A 22,532-nucleotide genomic window follows, 5' to 3' on the forward strand; every position below is an offset into this window, starting at 1 on the left:
AACATTTCCCATCTAGCGTTAGAATCATTCTGAGTGGGTGTGCTGTCTCTAAGCTACTGTACGCTGAAGAGGATAGGTAACAACTGAAACAGGTCCCTAAGGGAGGTGAGCACTTCAGAAGCAGAGATCACCGGTGCTTCCTCCGTAAGCCACCGTAAGAGGAGGAGGCAGTATAATATAAATATAGTAAATATAAACAAATGGCCTTGGAGTGCAATGCATTCTGCTTAGAACCCTGCTCGGCCTCATCCCAGCTAGTTACTTAATCTCCTATGAAGTCTTTGTTTTCTTACAGGAAAAATGGGGGCAACAAGGCCTATCTCTGAGAATTTCCGACAGCTCGGATCTCTCATCATCCTCATTTCACAGACGAGGAAACTATGGCACAGAGAACACACATGGTTCAAATCTTTGAACAATTATAACACAAATCTGCACAAAGGAGAATTTAATAGAGTAATGAATGGAAAGATGGATAAATCCTTTCCAAAGCCACATTCTACACTCAGTTCCGGTTCCTGATATGTGTACAGGTTTCAATCTCACCCACAGTTATAGACAATAAGCCTACCCAAAGGAGATCAAACTTTTCATACTTGTAGATATTCAGCAAAACCAAGGCTAGGTGATATTCCAATTTTTTTGTTTGTTTGTTTAGACAATGACTATATTAGCTGAGAATGGGGGGAAAAAATCCCACAGCTTCAGACTATGCCTAAGCTTTCTGAAAATTTTCCAAAATACCAGGCTTGAAGAGGGACTAATGCAGCTTAAGAGTTTGGTTTTAAAGAAGCTGCACAGCTCTCAGGAGTAATTAATTTCACCACTACTCTCCACGTGGGATCTTGAAAACTAGGCTTGGAATCCACGTAGAGCAAAAGCTAGAGGAAATTGCGTCAGTATTGTCTCCTATGGGAAAGAGCTGAGAATAAAACAGCATTCTGGCAAAGGTGAAGATGCTAGGCTATCAAAACCAAAGTGGAAAACCCGGAAATTCTCAGAAAGCTCAGAAGCAAACAAATGACCCCTATGGATACTATTACCTGAGGCTCTTACACCCAGCTGCTCTGTCACCCAGCTTCATGTCCCCTTCTCAATCTTTAAAATGTGCTTAATGCAGTTGCTGACCTCCAGGCCATGGAAATTGTCCCTAGTGGCTTAGAACTTGGAGAGATACCTCATTTCTTAGACAAATGTATAGACGTACATGGAGAAGCCCTTCCAGGGGAATGGTGGGTTGCTGTCATTCTATGTTAGAATCCTTGATTCTTTCTTTCACAGAAACACCAATTCAAATAATAATTAGATGGTGACAATGCAGTATATGTTACAAACTGGTCTTGGAAAGTGGACACATTATAGGATGGAAAATGAATGTTCTGAATGACAATTTACGAATAACCAAACCCATTTTTAAGTCTATCAAGTTAAAAAGCATTCCAGGTTTATTGATGATTCATGTTACTTCTACAACTGATTTACTCTATTTATCCACATATATGTACATACTACTGATTCTTTCTCTATTGGAACAAAATTTTACAATTCCTATTTAGCATCTGAGAAACGTTTCACTTTCATACTGATCATACTGAGCCCCACCCCTCCTCCCAAGGTGAGAAGTCCACAGCCAAGAGATGGGTTAAGGTGGAGTCCAGATCCCTTCCTTTTAGACCATGTTCCAGGTCCCAGGACCCTAGAATTTCCTGCCTAAATGGCCTCATATCCACTTCCAGAGCCTGGGTGGGTCTCTTCCCTGGGTCCTTCGTCCCAGACCAGATCTAGGCATGAGACATGGCCAACAGGCTAGTGTCTGTAGGAGATGTGGACAGGTAGGATGGGGTGTGTGCAAGGTGGTGTGGGATGGATCCAGGAGTTGGAGAAGAAGGCAGAGAGTCAGGAAGAGAAGGGGTCCACCATATACAACTCTTTCTGCACTGCCATGTCTGGTACAGAACTCAGAGGAATTCAAGAATTCTGAACTGGAACCTGGTCTTCCAGGACGTGTTGAAGGCATACATGTCAAAATAGGAAGAAAGAACATATTTCATTTAAAGGTTATAAATCAAGCTCTCAAACTGCTAAATACCCAAGACACAATGTGGACCTCCATTTTGTATTCTTGCCCCATAAATGTTAGAGGCGGCCCTTTCCACAAATAAATTTAAAGCTAAGACCCAGAAAGCCCTACCCGGAATTTTCTTGGCCCAGCCGATCATGTGTACCAGTTCCTTGTCAGCCAGCTTGGTCAGGGACATCATCATGGAGGCCTCGGTGAAGGGCGTGCTGGGGCGGCTCACGAGCACGTGGGGCGGCTCGGCCTCGAGGAGTGTGAGCACCAGCTGCTCTGGGCTCAGGGCACTCAGCAGCAGCTCCTTCACGCGGGTCACGTGCCCACCATTTTTCTTGGCTTTGCTCAGGCAGTGCAGCTGCTCATCAGAATTTCTCTGCCTTCGAACTACGCGGTACCCACACCTTTCTCTCCGGGAACCTAAAGCAGAGAGCAGATGATATAACACACTGCTTTCCCGTCTCTTCTCCAACCCAGCAGTCAAGTTCCCCCAGTCGCCAGGGTAAAAATGAAGCAGTGATATCACTGGAAGACCTGAGTCTATTCACAGAATGTGCCTTAGAACAGGAGCCCGACTTTTATTTCTGGAGCCTGTGGGGCACGTACTAAAGATTATTATATTTGTGACTGACTGTACTGGCAAAATCAGTAATGACTTTTTAGGGACAATAGCCCAAATGATCTTTAGGTTTCCACTTCAAGGTCATCTATTCCATTTCTAAATCTAAATCCATTTCTCTTTTAAAGAGTGCTGGTATACCTCAGTTTCCAAACCATGAAATTAGGAATCTTCTTCAGGAAGAAGATAAGGAAAAGTTAGGAACTGATTATAAATAATGCACTTTTAATAATACATCCTTAAATTCTTTTGCGTGTGTGTGTGTGTGTGTGTGTGTGCGCGTGTCTGTGTATTCTTTTCACGTACTTAACACAAATAAGTTTATTTCAAACAATAAAGTAATTGAAAAAATCTGGAAAATATAGACGAGCACAAATTTTGGCTTAAAGTCAGTTTTCTTTTGATGCTTTTATACTTTTCCATATTTTGTATACAACTTTAGGACATACATAGTGTATGTATATATGTGTGTATATATATAATTGTATAACCTCCCTTTTCTTTTTTATTAAAAATCTATCATTTTATAACAATTAAAAAATCTGTATAGCATTCTGTTCTATGAGTATAGCACCACTTATTTAAAGTGTCCCCTGTTGATGGAACTCTAGCAATTTCTTTGCTACTATATTACACATTACAATGAAAATGCATCTTTGTTCCTGTATCCAATTACTCCCTTATAATAAACAGAAAGAAGTCAAGTTGCTGAACCAAGTTGCTCGTTTAAATTAAAATTTAAAATTTTGATACATATTGATAGATTGCCCTTCAAAACTATTTTAAAATTTATAATCTAAATAATATTTTAAGGGCTACCTATTTTCTTATAACACCATTGGACATTAAAAATCATTTTTAATCTTTGCTAATCTGTCAAGTGACTAAACAGTCTCATTTTACTTTGTATTTTTTCAATTACTAGCAAGGTTGACTAAAATGTTTGCCCTTCATTTTCTCTTACTTATATATTGCCTACTTGCTTCTTTTGCTCTTTATCTCCTTAATTACCTACAAAGGCTCTTTATATAGGAATGATAACTTTTGTTGTATTCAATATTTGTCTTAGCTGTTAATATATCTTTTAACTCTGCTCATGGTGTCTTCTGTCATAAGAAGATTTAGTACATAGTCACATCTGTCTTTTCGTTTCGCATAAAGATTACACAAATATTCTCCTATATCTTTTTTAAACACTTTTGTGGTTCAAACATACTTGAAATTTTATGTATGCTTCTATCATGCCATATCGATATTTCATGTTATGGTTTTCCAAATGGATGTACAACTTTCCACATACCATTTATTAAATAAGCTTTTCCCATTGATTTTTATAAAATGCCTTGTCATTTAATAAATAATTGTGTATAAAAGTATCTTCTTTCAGATTTTCTACACTTTTTCATAGATATATTTTTCTATTCCTGTGCTGGTACCAAAACGTTTCAGTTACTGTAAGTTTATATAGCAGAATACAATGGGATAATGTCTTTAAGAAAGAAGCTTTCAGGCTTCCCTGGTGGCTCAGTGGTTAAGAATCCACCTGCCAATGCAGGGGACATGGGTTCAAGCCCTAGTCCAGGAAGATCCCACGTGCCGCAGAGCAACTAAGCCCGTGTGCCACAACTACTGGGCCTGCGCTCTACAGCCCATGAGCCACAACTACCGATGCCTGTGAGCCACAACTACTGACCCCGTGAGCCACAACTACTGAAGCCCATGTGCCTAGAGCCCGTGCTCCACAACAAGAGAAGCCACCACAATGAGAAGCCCGGGCACCACAACGAAGAGTAGCCCCCGCTCGCCACAACTAGAGAAAGCCCACGCGCAGCAACAAAGACCCAACTAGCCAAAATTAAATTCCTTAAAATAAATAAATTTTAAAAAAAAAGAAAGAAGCTTTCAATTCAGAATTATATTCCCAGCTAACCTATCATTCAAGAGTGAGGATAAATTAAAGGTATTTTCAGTTTAAAAAGATTGGGAACATATATCACTCACAGCCCCTTTGAAATAAATACTATGTTCTTTGGGATGGAGAAAAATGAACCTGAAGGAAGCAAAGAAAGTCAAGAAGCAGTGGTAAGAAAATAAACTGGTAAATATGTGAGTAAATCTGAAAAACACTGAATAAAATAATAATAATTTTTCGAGGTACAGAAACAAGGTAGAACCAAAATACCAGACAATAACATGTAAGATGAGAGAGGAATAATTTTGACTAGAACATTCGAAAATTTTTTATTTAGGAAGAGAGATATCCATTAGAGTGGCTTGATTCTAAAATTAATCAGGAATGCATGCTAAAAATAGAAATAGTGTCACTAAAAGAATTAAAACAGAATGTATGATTTCCAAACTGGCAGAAGAGAAAAAAGAAACCAGGAAAATATGACCAACTCCAAAAATGAAAAAAAGTAGAAAATATGTAATTTTTTTAAAAAGCACAAAATAAGATGATAGAAATGAACCCAAATACTAACGATCACAATAAACATAAACAGACTAAATTAATCAATTAAGAGCAACTCTGAGATCAGACATATTTTTTAATCTAGACATAGACTGGTTATAAGGAATACATCTAACATGCAGAAAAACTGAAAGTAAAGGGGTAGAAGAAGATACAATGGCAAAAATTAACCAAATAAATTGGAGTCACTATCAATATCAGACAAAATAAACTTAAAGGCAAAAATCATTATTAAGGTCTCATAAGTAGATTATAAAAGGAAGGTAAATAATTCTAAGCTCATATACATCAAAACAACAACAAGAAAACACAGCCTACAAACAAAATGCCAAAAAGTGATTGAAAGAAAAAGAGAAATTGACAAATACACTAATATCAATATAATGGGATGTTTTACTGTATCTCTCTCAGAAACTAACAAAATAGATGGGGAAAAAGAATACAGAACATTTGAACTGCACAATTAAGAAGCTTGAGCTATAAAAGCTCATGGAATTTGCAAAAATTATCACATAACAAGTCATTAATAAAACTTTAACTAAAACTGATATCATACAGATCATATTCTCTGACCACAATAAAAATAGAAATCAGTAACAAAAATATAACTTCCGAAGTCCTATGAGCACAAAATATTTCTAAATATTCATTGGTTAAAGACAAAAATGTAAGATGGAATTAAAAAAGACATAAGTCGGGCTTCCCTGGTTGCGCAGTGGTTGAGAGTCTGCCTGCCGATGCAGGGGACAACGGGTTCGTGCCCCGGTCCGGGAAGATCCCACATGCCGCAGAGCGGCTAGGCCCGTGAGCCATGACCGCTGAGCCTGCGCGTCCGGAGCCTGTGCTCCGCAACGGGAGAAGCCACAACAGTGAGAGGCCCGCGTACCACAAAAAAAAAAGACATAAGTCAAGATGTTGTTAGCATGGGCACAACATTTATATGAATCTTCCCTAAAAAAAATCTAAAAGTTAAAATCAGAATGCCTAGTTTCTATACTCCCACCATTGTGTTTGTTCACGAAATTCAATTGTCCACATTTATACAAAGAAATATTTGTTAGGAGGTATGAGCAAATTTAAATTATTTGCTTTCAAGAAAATTTATCTGAATTTCCCTTATCCTTGGCTAACTGCAGTAGAAGAAAGGGCTCTATTCATCTAGGGATAACTGAATCAAAATTTTCATGAAAAGAATTAAAAGCCTAAAATATAATTCAGTTTATTAGTAATCAGATAAAGTGCTATTATTATTTACATTATATATAATATTATAATTATATTATTAAAGGTCGATTATACCTCCAGGGTAAAATGGGACAAAATGTATGGTTAAGAAAGTATCTTTCTGATCACACATTTCTCTTTTGTGGAGTATATGAGGATAAGGAGTTTACAAAACAGATTTCCATACAAAGTAAAAGGTTTTGATTCCACACATTCAAATTTATTTGACCAAATTTCCCCAACAAAGTTCTATGTACTAGACCCTGTTCTAAGTTGGGATCAATAAAATAAAGCCCCTAGAATCTATTGATAGAGTTCCTAGTTTTAACTGGTAAACCAAGTTGTACTGTATACACTGGAATAAAATGAAATTGAGAAGGTCAAAAAATAAAGTCATTGACAAAGAACTCACATTTTTCTACCAAGGACATTCCTAGTGTTATGGCTTTGACACCGTAATCCAAGCAGTCACTCAGTGTGCCTCTGAGTGAGCTTAATGAGAAAGTACCAAATAGGAGTGCTCCATATTAGAAAGTGCCCCAGCGAAAAGATGATGACAACAACAACCATGGTAAATGATGATCGTGACAACTAATATCTACTGGAAGCTTCCGTATGCCAGACATTGTGTATTATTGTATATAGATTATCCCATCCTGACAACCACCTTAGAGAAAAGGTGCTATTACTATCTCCAACATACAGGGGAGGATCCAGGCACAAGAGAGCTCAAGTAACTTGCCCAAGGTAGAAAAGCTAGAAAATAGCAGAAGCAGGATCTAAAACCAATCAGTGTTCTGAATGCAGAGCTGGTGCTTTTAACAACAATTTTATATCACCTCCCTATCAAATTACTTTCAAGTGTCTACATAGCGGGTGAATAAAGAGATGGCATCTGAAAGATGCCGAGCTATTGTCCCAACACAGGGTTCTAGATCAGGTATACAGTTATTCAGGTCGGTTTCCTGCCTATTTGCATTTCAGTGTATTCTTATAATGAAGCCTTGTCCCTGAAGCTAGTCTGGGTGGGTACCCTCCTACCATTGAAACAACGATATTAATACCTCAGCAGAAAGGACTGGAAATGCAGAAGAAAAAGGTGATGACAAAAGGGACAGGATTTCTGAATAAAACAGGGAAGTGGAATTATGCAGGAGGATCCAGAATGCAGGGAGAATCCCTAATCCTCTAAGATTGGATAGAAGGAAGAATCTAGATCAAGGGTTTTCTCAGGAGGACAGACGAGAAGAGGGCTGGGAAAGGAGGGAGGCACAGTTAAGAAAATTCATTCCTAATCGTCTTTTCCCGTGGTCAGTAAAGGGCCAAAATATCCATCTGTTTGCACATCAATCCATCTCATTCCTTCTGTAATCTAAGATAATGAAATATTTTTTCTAAGCCCTATACAGTGACTTTTTGGTCAAATTCAATGACCTTTTCCAGGAAAAATTCAGGAACATCTCTGAACTCTGCTTTCTGAAACTGTACTGTATCAAAACTCCTACCTTATATGAGCCTTTCAACAAGGGAGAAAGGAAGGAAAAGCAAAATTTAACGCCAGGCACTGTGTTAGGTCTTTATTCCTCACAAAACTCAATGAAGCAGATACCTCTGTTTCAGAGATAAGGAAACCGAGGGCCAGAAAGGTTAGGTCGTTTAAGCATAGTCACCGTTAGCAAGAAGTAATGAGACAAAAAAAAATGAGATTCCATCTGTGTGTCGGGGGGGTCCAGTCCTGCTGTTCTTCTCACCGCATACACTGTCCCCTACAGCTGGAGTGTATGTGCTACTGCCCTGGTCCCAAACCAGGAGAACCACAGCCACTAACAGACTCTAGTACGTTAAAAGCGTTTCTAACCTAAGGCTAAATTGGAAATCTTTTTTTTTTTTTTTTAAGTATACAATTTAAAATATCGTTTTACTTAAAACATGATATATTTATTTGCAGTCTTTGGTCAGAGGGCCAAGGATTTCTCTTTAAGCACCTCTGCCAATTTAATCACAAGTTACCCTGTCTCTGGATTTTCAGTTTCAGCTTCTTTAAAACAGAGCAAGAACTTAGGCGCTCCTAAAGCAATCTGAATGCAGACTCTTTATAGGTGTATAAATGGTTTTGCCCCAATCTCACCCATACCTAACCCAATAGCTATTAGTCCTTTACAGTTTTATTCAAAGCTTTCACAGGAACAACTATCTTTTCCTACTCATATTTCATATGTTTGCATAAAGTTTAATTAAATTATATGATTTAACAACTACAACGAGTAGAAACAGGTTGGGAAGAAGCCCATTGGTTACTGATAAGGATATAACTGAAGCGGCATTTATGAAAGTAACCAATACCCACTGGGAGGTCATGGGCATTGGCAGGATATTTTACAGAGGAAATGGAGAACACAAGTGATTTTAGGAAGCCAGAGAACTGTGATTAAATTAAGAGAACTTCTGCTCTAATTCTGAACTAGGGGAGGGAACAGGGAATGTTCAAGGGGCAGAGCTACTAAGAGACTGTCAGGGAGAAAAGAGAGGACTTTTTTTTAAAATTTTTCAAATAGTTACAAAGAGAGAAATAACAACAAACCACTGCTAAAATACTGGCTGGCAGAAGAATAAGAAAAGTACAGGCAGAGCTGATATGACTGTATATAAACAAGCAAGTATGTACAACAAGTGAATCAAGTTAGCCAGGTGGAGACAGTGCAGCGTAAGCATCGTCGTCAGTTGTTATACTAACGTTCTCATTCCTCTTTGTTTTTTCATGTATGTATATGTGTGTGTTCACATATATATGCACACATACTGTCTTAGAACAAAATCCATACTCTATGTGCTTTCCATAGGTCTATCATGTTTCTGACTCCTATGCATATTTTTTCCACTTCTAGAAAGTTAAATGGAGGGACAGGCGCGAGTCATCCCAAGTAGCCCACAAGATAGTCAACTTTCTTGTCAGAGCTTTAACCGTGAACATTTACCTGAACTTCATCCTTAGACTTTTCAAGGCCTCAGGCAGATGGTCATCCAGCCCATTTGAGCACCTCAGTGGCTAGAGTTCTCTAATTCATACCGCAGCCTATTCTGTGGTCAGACCACTTGAACTGAAGAAAGTTCTTCCCTACATTGGGCCAAAATCTGCCTCTTACAGCTTGCTCCTGTTCACCCCAGCTCTGTCCTCTGCAGCTTTAGAGAATAAGTCAACACCCCTGCAATGGGACAGCATACACACACCTGAAGATAATTACCATGTTCTAAATCTCCTCTCATCCAGGCTACATGTCTCCAGGTCCTCAAACTGTCCCCAGTTTGACACGGCTCTCAGCATGTCCCACATATCACAGAAGGGGAAGGGAACACTCACCACACTTCACCATTCCAACTTCATAGCACTTCCGAAGTCGGCAGGCCTGGCAGCTTTTACGCCGGTTCTTGTCTATTGTACACTGATTTGTAGCTGGACAAATATAATCATTATGTCCTACAGCAGAGCAAAAAAAACAAAAACAAAAAAAAAAAAGGAAATTTATTGTTATAATATTTTGGCTAAATCTCTTCCTGGTCAACAACACAACTAACGCTACCCAGCTGAGAGATAGGAAACATCTTCTTAACCACAGGTACAGGTATAAAAACCAAGTTCAGCCTCATCAGTGCCTCGTTCGTGAGTAAAGGAAACCTAAGAATATTTCAATATCCTACCCTTTTGAATAGGTTATTCTCTGCATGTTCTTAGAATTCTGAAGAGATACATTTAGAAATAGTCTCCTCTAGACATGGAAAGTGAGACAGTCACCTGAAATTGATTTGCTCCAAGTCACAGGACTCCTTGAGAGTAACACTTGTATCAGGTCACCAAATTCAACTGCTTGTACTCTTTTACATACATTCCTCCGTGGTATTTAACATGTTATTTTAATAGGAATTCACAGCTAAATAAGAGAACTACACTGGTCAATAAGAGAATATAGAAATCATCAAACAAAACAAGGACAGAAAGGACTGCCACTTGATAATGGTTGTGGTGGGTTAAATTATCGTTTTTAATTCTTCACTCCCTCCCTCGGCCTGTGACATTACAGTGTATTACAGCAGGCAGAGCACACCTCCTCACCAACTCACGTCGGGCTTGGCCGTGGGACTTGCCAATGGTATGGAAGTAGATGTGATGCTCCAAAAGTTTGGCTTGGCCTCTTGAGTGCCCATGAGAAGAAAATGTCTAGGGTAGCCACTGGTCCAAGGAGAATGGGGAGACGTGTGGTGCAGACCAGAACTCAACCCAAAGCCCAGAGCCAAGCCTTATGAAGTAGAGCCACCCTAAACAACTCACAGACCCATAAATAAAAAAATAATGCTCACTGTAGTAATCTACAGCCTAAATAGAGTTGTATAGCAATATCTGACTAAGACAATGGTACTTCTTTTATGTAAAGAAGAAACAAGAAAATTTCCATTTCAAAAAGCAGCACTGGGACTTCCCTGGTGGAGTAGTGGTTAAGAATCTGCCTGCCAATGCAGGGGACACAGGTTCGATCCCTAGTCTGGGAAGATCCCACATGCTGCAGGGCAACTAAGCCCACACGCCACAACTACTGAGCCCATGCGCCGCAACTACTGAAGCCCATGTGCCTAGAGCCCGTGCTCCGCAACAAGAGAAGCAGCCGCAATGGGAAGCCCGCGCACTGCAACGAAGTGCAGCCCCTGCTGGCCACAACTAAAGAAAGCCCACGTTCAGCAATGAAGACCCAATGCAGCCAAAGAAAAACAAAAAATAAAAACACCAAAAGCATTACTTCAGATGCTGTATGGAAAACAGATTAGAGGCAGCAAGATTGATGAAGGCCAGGAGACCAAGCAAGAACCCACTGTTGCTGTGCAAACCAGAAAGGAGGCTGCCTGCCTGGATTGGTAATAGTAGGGAGGATGAAGATAAATACAGAGACCTGAAAGAGTTAAGGAACAGAAATTATAATAAAATATATAAAAAGTAGAAGTGAACAGGGTATTATGGTGCCTTTATTTCTTAATTGAGTCTTTCAATAGGGCCTGAACTTCTTACGATAAAACCTATAACGGCCCATAATTTCAATGTGGAAAATGGATGAATCTCAATGATAAACTAAATGAGCAAGTCATAAAAGAAGTCACAAAAGAACATAAAGGAGAGGATTCCATTTATATAAAGTTCAAAAATAGAAAAAACTATATTGTTTAGGGTTACATGCACAGGCAATAAAAACATGGCAAGGAAGGCAGAAGTTAGAACTGTCTCACCTCTGTAGGGGGAGAAGGTGCTGTAACTAAAAGGACCACCCAGAGGGTTTGTTTCTGGAGATATCCTATTTCATGGCCTGGGCACTAGTCACACAGGAGGTTGCTCTTTACTTCTTTTCTAAACTGAATATAAATATGAAATTTTATATATTTTATACATTATATATCTTTTATATGTGTGTGTGTGTGTATATATATATATATATATATATATATATATATAATATTTATATATACTAGAACAAATACTCTATCCTCTGAGACAGACTGGAAGCAGAGATATCCCAATAGCAATGAGTAAACTAACACCCAGATCTTGGTTTATGAATATCATTCTCCACTCATAGGAAACTGGGAACCTTGGAGAAACAGTTTATTCCAGCTTATCCCACTGGGGCAGGGAAAGTACAAGATAAGCCTGAAACATCTTGTTGTGCCAGGAAGTAAAGAAGTGTCTACAGTGTTAGGGGCACATGTCAAAAAAGATACAGAAGCCAGTTTAAGGGAACACTACTGGCCAAATCTGGGATAATTTGGACACCCAAATAAATATATATACTGGAATAAATATATTCCCTAACTCTATCCCCCGAGAGAGCATGGAAGCAGGGACATCACTAGCCTCACAGACATCACCTTAACCAAATATTCAAAGTGTACATCACTAGTATTGGGACAAATTGAAATCAGGCACTACATGAAAGGAGCCAGTCAGAAGAATATAGCATCATTTCTGTGATATTGCAATAGGCCAATAATGTGTAAGCTGAATCTAATGATGAGGAACCAACACACAAACCCACAGTGAGGAGCATTCTGCAAAATAACTGGCCTATAAGATTCCAAATTGTCAAGATCATGAAAACCAAGGAACAACTGAGGAACTGTTCTGGACAGAGAGAGAAAGGCTAAAGACCTAGCAACTAAATGCAAACTGTGATTCTAAACTGGATCCTTTTGCTGTAGAGGGCACTGTTAGGACAACTGGGAAAACTGGAACAAGTCTAAACATTAGATGGTAATAATGTATCAATGCTAATTTCCCAATTTGACACTGTTAGGCACTGTTAGGACAACTGTTAGAGGGCACTGTTAGGACAACTGGGAAAACTGGAACAAGTCTAAACATTAGATGGTAATAATGTATCAATGCTAATTTCCCAATTTGACCCTTGTGACTCTACCGGAATACATGTTAAGTGTTCGGAGGTGACGGGGCATAATGTTGGCAACTCATAATTTCAGGAAAAAACGTTCTTTATATTGCATATGCACATTTTCTGTAAGTTGGAGACTCATTTTAAAAATGCTGTTAGCTACTCAAACAATAAACGAATTCACACAAATATAGACACATACAAATAAATATGCAAATACAGATAAATTGAAATTTATCTATATTTCAAATGTTAATGTTTTAAGCTGTGAAATTAACTTTCCTTTTTCCAACTCACCAGATTTTAAAGAACACTTCAAAAAGCTATGGTTCCATGATTGAACCATAATTAAATTTTATAATCCTCTCCCCTTTTAGATAGATTCCAGTAACATCTGTTCAACAAAACACAAATTGAAATTCAGTTGTTTGTGGCTCTACCATCACACTCTGCATCGGCCTGGGTACCAGCAAAGGTGCCCTAGAGATGCAAAAACCACTCTCTCAAGTGACCCTCCATCCTGGCCATGTACAGGAAGCAACGTCTTCCTAGCCTGACACACCAACATTCCTGATGTCCTACTGATTTCCGGGTAGTTTTCATCAGCATTTCATTTAGTCCTATAACTTCCCTTATAAAGAGTTATAATCCCCATTTTACAAATGAAAACACTTAAGCTCAGTTCAATAACCTCCTTAAAGTTATTGTTTTAGTTTTCCATGCCACATAATAAATTTCTACAAACTTAAAAGCTTAAAATCAAACAAATTTATTATCTCATAGTTTCTGCAAATAAAGAGTGCAGACGCAGCTTACTCTACTCAGGGTCCCAACAAGGCTGCAGCCAACGTATTGACTGGGCTGTGGGCTCATCTGAAGCTCAGGGTCCTCTTTCAAGCTCATTTAAGTTGTTGACAGAATCAATTCCTTGCAGTTGTAGGACCGAGATTCCCATTTTCTTGCTAGTTATAGGCTGGACACTGCTCTCAGCTCCTAGAGGCACCTGCAGTTCCTTGCCCAGAAGCAGCTCACAACATGTTTGCTTCCTTCCAGGCCAGGAGAAGCACATCTTTCTGACTTCCAGTTTCTCCACAGTCTGCTATGATGGAGTCTTATATAATCACAAGAAACTAATCACAAGAGACTATCCCAACACCATTTGCCATAAAATGTAACCTAACCAAGGGAGTGACTCTGTCTTCATATTTACAGGTTCCATACACACTCAAGAATAGGTGGTAATATAAGGCGTGCTATAAAAAAAATTTAAAGGAACAGATAATTATCTTGTTATTGCTTTTATCCTCACTTATAATATACAAAAATAAATTTTAAAAGCCAAAATATATTTCTAATCAGAAACTTTCTATTGTACTTTAGAATATAATGCTTTATACTTAGAAGATAAATGTAATCCCACAGCACTTTCCATAGCAGAAGCAATCTTTTAAGTATCTTCTAAAACCTCTAAGAACTATATATGATGTCATCCTTATTGGTTTTATAAGGAGGTTCATAACAATAAGCATTTAAGGGACAAGTAGAGGTTGGCTTTTATTTTTCTCTCAGAGTTTACTGTAAAAGATCATTTTACTTTTAAAAAAGGATCCGAAAGCACAATAATATGAACATGCTCAATAAAACAGCCTAGAAAATGTCTTATGCAAGAAGGTCATGGTAATTCACTTCATTTCTGACAAAAAGAAAAAAGTCCTCTTTGAACTGCACCAAACACCCCATGTATTAAAATGGCTTTCTTGTTCCATGCAACAGTCTGCTACTCCACACTAACAGAACTAAGAGAAAAGTTCAAAGCAAAATTAAAGGCAAAATATGAAGCTAATTCTTTTAGTTAAGATATAAAACTTTATAGGAAAATATGCCTTTTATAATACAAAACATAAAAGGTTATCTTTGTTCTCTGCAAAATTACTGAGACTGTCTGAATATGTATTATCATTCATATCCAACTGCATGGAGGGAAGAGACAGCACTGGACTTGAAATCAGAAGAACTGACTTTAATATCAGCTCAGCCTCCCGGTTTTCTTATTTTAAAAACAGAGCAACTAGGGACTTCCCTAGTGGCGCAGCAGTTAAGAATCTGCCTGCCAATGCAGGGAACACAGGTTCGAGCCCTGGTCCAGGAGGATCTCACATGCCGTGGAGCAACAAAGCCCGTGCACCACAACTACTGAGCCCGTGTGCCACAACTGCTGAAGCCCGTGTGCCTAGAGCCCCGTGATCCGCAACAGAGAGAAGTCACAGCAATGAGAAGCCCATGCACCACAACAAAGAGCAGCCCCCACTCGTCACAACTAGAGAAAGCCCGCACACAGCAACAAAGATCCAATGCAGCCAATAAATAAATATTTTTTTAAATAAAATAAAATAATGTAGCTCTTTAAAAAAAAGAAAAAAACAGAGCAATTATTACCCATACCCTCCCTGGCACTCTTATACTTCAATAACAAGCATCTACCTTGTTGTTTCTTCCCTCAGGATATCCTTCTTGAGTTCAAGACCAAATAAGTCCCAAGTAATGGAATATATGCCTTGAAGGTAAGAATCTTTTACACAACCTATGGGCTGCTACAGCTTCCCATTTAAAGCTTAGCCTATAATGTCTTAAGAAATAAAGAGTTAAAGATTCATGAGCAGCAGTCAAATGGATTTTAACTTTCAAATGACAATGATAAAAGTTATTATAAATACCAAAATGAAAGTGCATAGTATAGTAGTATCATTACTATGATATGTGGATATAAAATAAATAGCCAGAAGGATGAACTTTATGGAAATAACATGAAGAAATGGGCCAAATACATATCAAAAAAAACCCCAAATTTTATGAGATGTAAAAGACCTAAATAAATGGAGTCAATGTGTTTCCTGATGTGAAGACTATTACAGAGCTTCCTTTCAAAATAATTCTTAGGTTTAATAAAATATCCACTTTTCTTAACATTAAGGATGGGAGGTCACTTAATAAAATTATTTTAATGTTCCTGTGGACAAATAAACATGAGAAAATAGCCAGGACATTTTTAATATAGGAGGAATTTATACTGGCATGTATTAAAATTCATTATAAAACTATAATACTTAAAATAATGTGGTACTTATACAAGAATGAAGAGACAGATCAACAGAACAGTCAGACTAAACACTAGTATATATAGAACTTAATATATATCATATACATAGAAAAAAATTGATGAACACAAGAAAAGGTGCTCAAAATTGTCAGTAATCAGAAAATGCAAAATAAAACCACAGTGAGATAGAACTACATACCAATATAAATGGAATGGCTAAACTTTAAAAGACTGACAATACCAAGTTTTGATAAGGACATGGAGCAACTGGAACTCTCATACATTGCTGTTGAGAATACAAAATGGTTCAACCACTTTGGAAAACAGTTTGTTAGTTTCTTATAAAGCTAAACATACATTAGCTTATCATACAACCAGCGATTTTACTCATAGATATTTACCCAAAAGAAACAAAAAGATGTCTACACTGAGAGATATGCATAAATGTTCATAGCAGTTTTACTTAAAATAGCACAAAACTAGAAACAACTCAAATGAACAAATAAACAAAATGGGGCACACCTTCTGGAATATTAGTAACAAAAAGGAATGAACTACTAATGCATCCAACAACACAGATAAATCTTAAAAGCAACATGATAAGTGAAAGAAACCATACATAAATGGTTACATACTTTAAGATTTATGACATTCTAGAAAAGGCAAAACTATAGGGACAGAAAATAGATCAAGAGTCACCAGAGCCTGGGAGGTTGGGGTGAAATTGGCTACAATGGGCATGAAGGAATATTTTGCGGTTATAGTAATGCTCCATATCTTAATTATGGTGGTGGTTACATGACTACATGTATTTTCAAAATTCATAAAACTATAAAAATAAAATAGGGAAATTTTACTGTATGTAAATTATATCTCAAACAAAAAATTAAGCTCCTATATTCAAAAAACAGCAATGAAAATGGATTTATTCAATAAAACAATGTGGATAAAATTGACAACTTATGAAAATATATTTGATTCTTATTTCATTCAACATACCAAAAAAATTGAGTAGCCACTTTCAGTTATTGCAATGCATTTATACCAGAGGGCACCAAAAATATGAAGAGTCCAAAGAAATAATCATTTAGGCATGAAGCAATTGTAAGAGCACTAACTCTTTCCCATTTGCACTTTTAGGATATGACACTCCTTTTCCCTTTCCCAGCAGTTCCTCTGTGGATGCAGTAGGAAAGAATGACATGGGGAAAGCATAGGAAACTTACGTTTTATTGTTTTCAGCTACAGTCTCAGGGTTCATGAAGTATCATGAAAGATATTCCATGCAGAGATTTTTCCCAAACAGCAAATAAGAATTCTCTTTTTTAAGGATGTAGTTAGTTGTTTTGGGTCAAAATTTCCTTAGGAGATAAAATTCTAGAACCTCAACAAGATAGAGAATTGTCATCATATCAAGAGTTTGGTTCTGAATTTCAGAAAACCTGAATTGTTCTTATCATATATCGCAGGAAACTGGACCTGGCCTTATAACCCTCTAGTACAATGATCATAAACAAAAAATTTTAAGCACTGAATATGTTAAACATAGAATGAAAAGCTCTGTGTATGCAAAAGCAAAAATAAGCAACCGTGATTTATGTTTTGATAATATTTGATGACATCAGCTTCCTTTGTGCTGTTTTTCCTTTCGGTAAGAAAAGTTTGGAAATGGCAGAGGGCCCTCATCCACCTAACTATGAAGATTTTGGAGGAGGAAGGTTTAAATGAGATTAGGATTCGAAGAGAAATACAAGGAAGAAAGAAAAGACATTGATATCTAAACTGAAAACAGAAGAGTTAAAAGAAAAACTAGAATAACTTGAATTTGCAGGTTGTTTATAACTGACCAAATATTTTCACATAAGCAACCTCATTTCCTCTTTAGAACAACTCTGTATCTCCATTACACAGACGAGCAAACAGGCTGGGAAGTAAAGCCACAGAGCTACTAAGTGGAGGGTCCAGGATAAACAGGTGGTCATCTATGAAGGGTGAATTTCAGGGGACTCAGAGGAAGGTGATTTCTTATCTACCAACATTCTACCCCTCACCTCCCTCTGGATTACATCAGCTTCTCTGCTCGAGGTAAAATGCTCTCTTAATGTAGAGTTATCATTGGGTGAATTAACTCAGTAAATTACCACTTGCCACTTGCACACTATGAGTTGCTTTAAGGTTGCTTTCCTTAACCGGATAAGAACAAGGCACTGAGGCCTTGGCAGAAAAGGGAAGGGAGCTCTGAGATGGGAACATAGGACATTGTCTGGAAGTAGGGCTGGCAAGGGAGGGGTTAAGGGGCAGAGAGACAGCCAAGAGCACGAGTAAGCAGGAAAGTGCCTTCAGCAAATTAGGGCCAACAAGGACATGTGTGGTAAGGGGCTGACTGGCCTTGAAACCAGGTGTGCACAGTTTGAAACTGATTAAAAAGGCCACTAAAACAAACAAACAAACAAAAACCCAGCCCAGCAGAAATTTGGAGAAGGGTAGGGAAATAGTCTAAACCCAGACCAGGAAACGGGATTGTGAAGGAGGTTCCACTAGTTCAGGGCAAGACATGCCTCTAGATAAATTCTCAGAGACCACTGGAGTTGAACTACTGACTTCTGATCATTTCCGTAAAACATGTTTATTCTCTCTTCCTCGGGAGACAGCCCACCATCATGACTGTTACTTATGCCAGATATTAAACATAAGACAAAGGAAGAAACAATCTTTGCAGTTCCTAACGAGCACACATTTTTTTTGCAAGCTTTATCTTCACAAGGGTTGTAGGCAGACGTCTTCTCCCAAGAAGATGGCGATGGGTGATGATGGGGTGAGACCCATTTGGGTTCCGGGGTAGAGATCTGCAATGAAAGATAAAGTACTCTACACTTGAAACAATCCACCCCACCCGCAAACACACATGATCCTCTGAACTGCTCATCAAGTACTCTGTGTACAAAGCAGGCCAAAGGTGAAATTTCTGCCAGGTCATCTGAAAACTTGTTTAAAAGCAAAAGTGGAAAACTACAGAAGCAGCTAACAATACTCTTGTACCTTGAATGCTTCTTTTAAAAAAGGCCTTACATCCTTCACACGACCAGACTCCATAGTGATATCCTGATGCATAATCGCTGCAGACCGCACAGAAGTGGGCATCCCTCTTTGAACTTGGACTAGTAACAGGGCTGGCACAACTGCTTCCACTAGCCTTCCTTTTCAATGTCTCTCTAGGGGCAAAGAAAACATTCATTGTAAAAGAGCATTAAAGATAAAACAGGGCCTTTCTAGAAAAACGAACAGCATGAACATTGCCTAATTTATCTCTTTGCCCTCAAGGGTTCGTGATAAATATATTCCAAGAAATCTGATCAAGCAAAACCGTTGTTACTGATATCAGATCTATGAAGAGTCACCCTGTTGGGATGACTGATGCCCGAACGTGGTTAAGCAAGTTTATGCCCATCCATGCAGTGCTGATGAGCACCAGTAACCATGGATGGCCAGCTGTAGCCATCAGGGTGTACAACTTTGAGTGTAATAAGTGACCAGATCCAGTCTGGGTGGAAATGGTGGGGAGAAGAAAAGGGGAGAGAGGAAGAAGAGAGAAGAGAAGGGGAGAGCGTGAACATGTACCTGTCCTCTGAGAAGGCTTTGGAGGAAGGTGTTCAATGCTGGGTAGAGGGAGGACCAGGGCTTCCACAGAGGAAGGGACAGCCCACAAGGGAGCACCAACAAGCACCAAAAACACCTGGTTAGTTCCTAATTTTGCTACGGCATGTTTCTTTTTGGAAAGGAAATAGTAGAAGTACGATTATTTATAAATTAAGGTAATTATACTATGGTTTAATTTACCCAAATATTAGCAGAACTCTGATTAGAACTTGTGCTCAGAAACAAAATATTTCTTCCTTTAAACCCTGAATGAGAAAACATTATTTTTTAAAAGTTATCTATAATTTTCGTATTCTCTTTTACCAACAAACAAGAAGTATTTTTTTAAAGAAGAAAAATAAAATTACTGTGTAATACGGCTTTCTCAAAGTTTTACGATATTTGAAAGTAATACATTTCAATATCAAATATGCTGTAACTTAGTACTTTGGTTGTTTTGGAAATTTATCTCCCCTTCATGCTTCTCCCTATACTACCTCTGCTCTCTGTAGCCATAATTATCATTAAAAAGATCTGGGTTTGATCCCTGGTCAGGGAACTAAGATCCCACAAGCCACGCAGAGAAGCCAAAAAAAAAAACATTACAAATTGAATGGAAATAACCCATTATATTACCTTGCCCTTAGAGTTTAAGAAAGTTCAACTAAAGTCCACATTTAAATAGTTTCCCATCAATCTTTATAAAATGTTATTATTGGGCTTCCCTGGTGGCGCAGTGGTTGAGAGTCCACCTGCCGATGCAGGGGACACGGGTCCGTGCCCCGGTCCGGGAAGATCCCACATGCCGTGGAGCGGCTGGACCCGTGAGCCTTGGCCACTGAGCCTGCGCGTCCGGAGCCTGTGCTCCGCAACGGGAGAGGCCAGAATAGTGAGAGGCCCGCGTACCGCAAAAAAAAAAAAAAAAAAAATGTTATTATTTTAGTTCATTGCTTAAAAGCTTGTACCAATGTTTGTCTGTCTTTTCAGGCTTCACCTGTCTAGTATTTCATTAAGTTGTAATACCGACAGTTACTTTTATCTTGGACACAATTTGTCATGAACACTAAATTGTGATTTCACTGCAAGATAAGAAGGATCTAACTTGAAAGTAAAAATTTCTTTTTCAAACCCAAATCACTTCATCAAGAAGAAAGTGATTTAAGTTAAATCTTTAGTTTCTAAAGACAGTAGTCATGATAGTGAATTCTCCCCCAAAGCACAGATCTGTAAGCTCAACTTTTTAGTAAGAACTAGAATATCAGATTAGATATTCTAGAATTCAGAATTCTAGAATTCAGAATATCAGATGTTTTAGGTGCTCTATTTGATCTATGTAATAATGAAGACCTTGTATAACACATATCTTTCTTTTCACTAAATCGTAAAGCAATCTGAATAATGGCCATGAACTACAATTCAGAATGAAGACTGGATTTACCTGTTCCCAGGCAAGGTGTGTTCTAATGATCTCGTTTCACACCAAGGACTCTTTTGAGGTTCTGCATACAGAAGTGACGACTGGCAATGGATGGCTAAAGGAGAGAGGTGCCCAGGAGCTGGCCACAATACATTTGGGCTTGTGGTCTGTCGACCAGGCCCACCTTCCGAGTTATTGGGAATACTGTAATTCATCACGGCAGGGCTATAGAATGTCATGGCTGAATATTCATGGTGGCTCTCTACATAGGAGGAAGGTATATATATAGGGCCTGGCTCCAGGGGTAGGATGGATTGACTGCAGTTGTAGGAGACAGGAGAGTTAAGGCTAGATGGTGAGTTTTTGATATCCATGTCTTGAATAGGTAACATCTAGGAAAACTCCTTGTGAGAAGAGGCACAAAGGGACATTATAATGTTCTCAAAGAATCATAGACAGGTATGGCTGTGAAGAAAAAAAAAAAGACATTTCTAAGTTACAGATACAAGCATACTATTAAAAAGGTTGACATATTTTTATTAAACACACACACACACACACACACACACACACACACACACACACACTTGTATGGGCCTAGAAATACATCCTGAAAAATATACACAAAAATATTAACCTCAGAGGGGTAGGAAGGTAAAGCATGGAACTTATTTTCTACTTCATTCACTTCCATAATGCTTTTGTTGTTAACCATGATAATTTTTTTACCATAAGAATTTAATATAAAGTGCTTTTAAAACTTAAAAAACACAGGGAGTTCCATGGTTGCCCAGTGGTTAGAATTCTGGACATTCACTGCTGTGGCCTGGGTTCAATCCCTAACTGAGATCCCACAAGCCACATGGCATGGCAAAAAATAACTAAATAAAAATTAAAAAACACAGGATTAAATCGAAATGCCATGCCAACCAGTTTTCTTTCTTTCTTTTTTTTTTTTTTGAACTAGATAAGTTCCTTTTTAAATTTTTACAGAAAAATAAGCAGGAAAACCCTGAAAGAGCAGATCAATGAGCAGGACTAGCAATAACAGATCTTCAAACACACTATGAATAGCCAATATATTGCCTTTCACCTAATACACCCTTCAGTGTATGTTCTATAGCAATGGAATTCCTTAAGCATTTAAACTGAGCCCAGTGCTAAGCTTTCGCAGTTGAGGCACTGCAGGGACACTGCAGGAGGAAGAGGCCACAGTGATTTCTGGCAGGGGCAGAGGCTGGCAGTGTGGGTGTGAGAGCATCCAGTGGAGCCTGTGCCAGCCATAAGTCCAGAATGAGGTCCCACTGCAAACTTGTAGCCCTGGCATGGCGAGAACCTTTCTGCAATCACCTGTTAAGACTATGGCCTGAGGAGTTACACAGAAGTTGTTCCTTGTACAAGTTTCATCACCAGCACATGCACACTCTGAAGGTCTTCTGCCCCCACAGGCACCTGGACTCCCAGGGCATGCCCACACCACCAGCTGCTGATCACCTGCTCCCCACCTGCAACTCCAGACCACTTTCGTCCAGCTACACAGTTAACATTTCTGCTAATTAGTGGCCAAACC

At 38.5% G+C, this 22,532-nt stretch overlaps 1 protein-coding gene across 3 annotated transcripts in view; it reads right to left on the reverse strand.

The window, feature by feature from the left end:
- Positions 1-22,532, reverse strand: part of ESR2 (estrogen receptor 2) — a 193,753-nt gene that overhangs the window by 160,386 nt on the left and 10,835 nt on the right. For 2 of the 3 annotated variants that reach the window (XM_029238381.1, XM_029238382.1), the window contains exons 1-4: positions 20,984-21,351; positions 18,949-19,121; positions 9,746-9,862; positions 2,192-2,491 (exon numbers count right to left, since the gene is read on the reverse strand). In XM_029238381.1, coding sequence (XP_029094214.1) covers positions 2,192-2,491; positions 9,746-9,862; positions 18,949-19,121; positions 20,984-21,336 — 943 coding nt within the window. In that variant the 5' untranslated portion in view covers positions 21,337-21,351. Of the gene's footprint in view, positions 1-2,191; positions 2,492-9,745; positions 9,863-18,948; positions 19,122-20,983; positions 21,428-22,532 lie in introns of those variants that run through there. The other variant, XM_029238379.1, reaches the window with a different exon arrangement.

The sequence above is a fragment of the Monodon monoceros genome, unplaced genomic scaffold, assembly GCF_005190385.1.
Source record: "Monodon monoceros isolate NGI ecotype Baffin Bay Population unplaced genomic scaffold, NGI_Narwhal_1 Super_Scaffold_21, whole genome shotgun sequence".
Classification (NCBI taxonomy): domain Eukaryota; kingdom Metazoa; phylum Chordata; class Mammalia; order Artiodactyla; family Monodontidae; genus Monodon; species Monodon monoceros.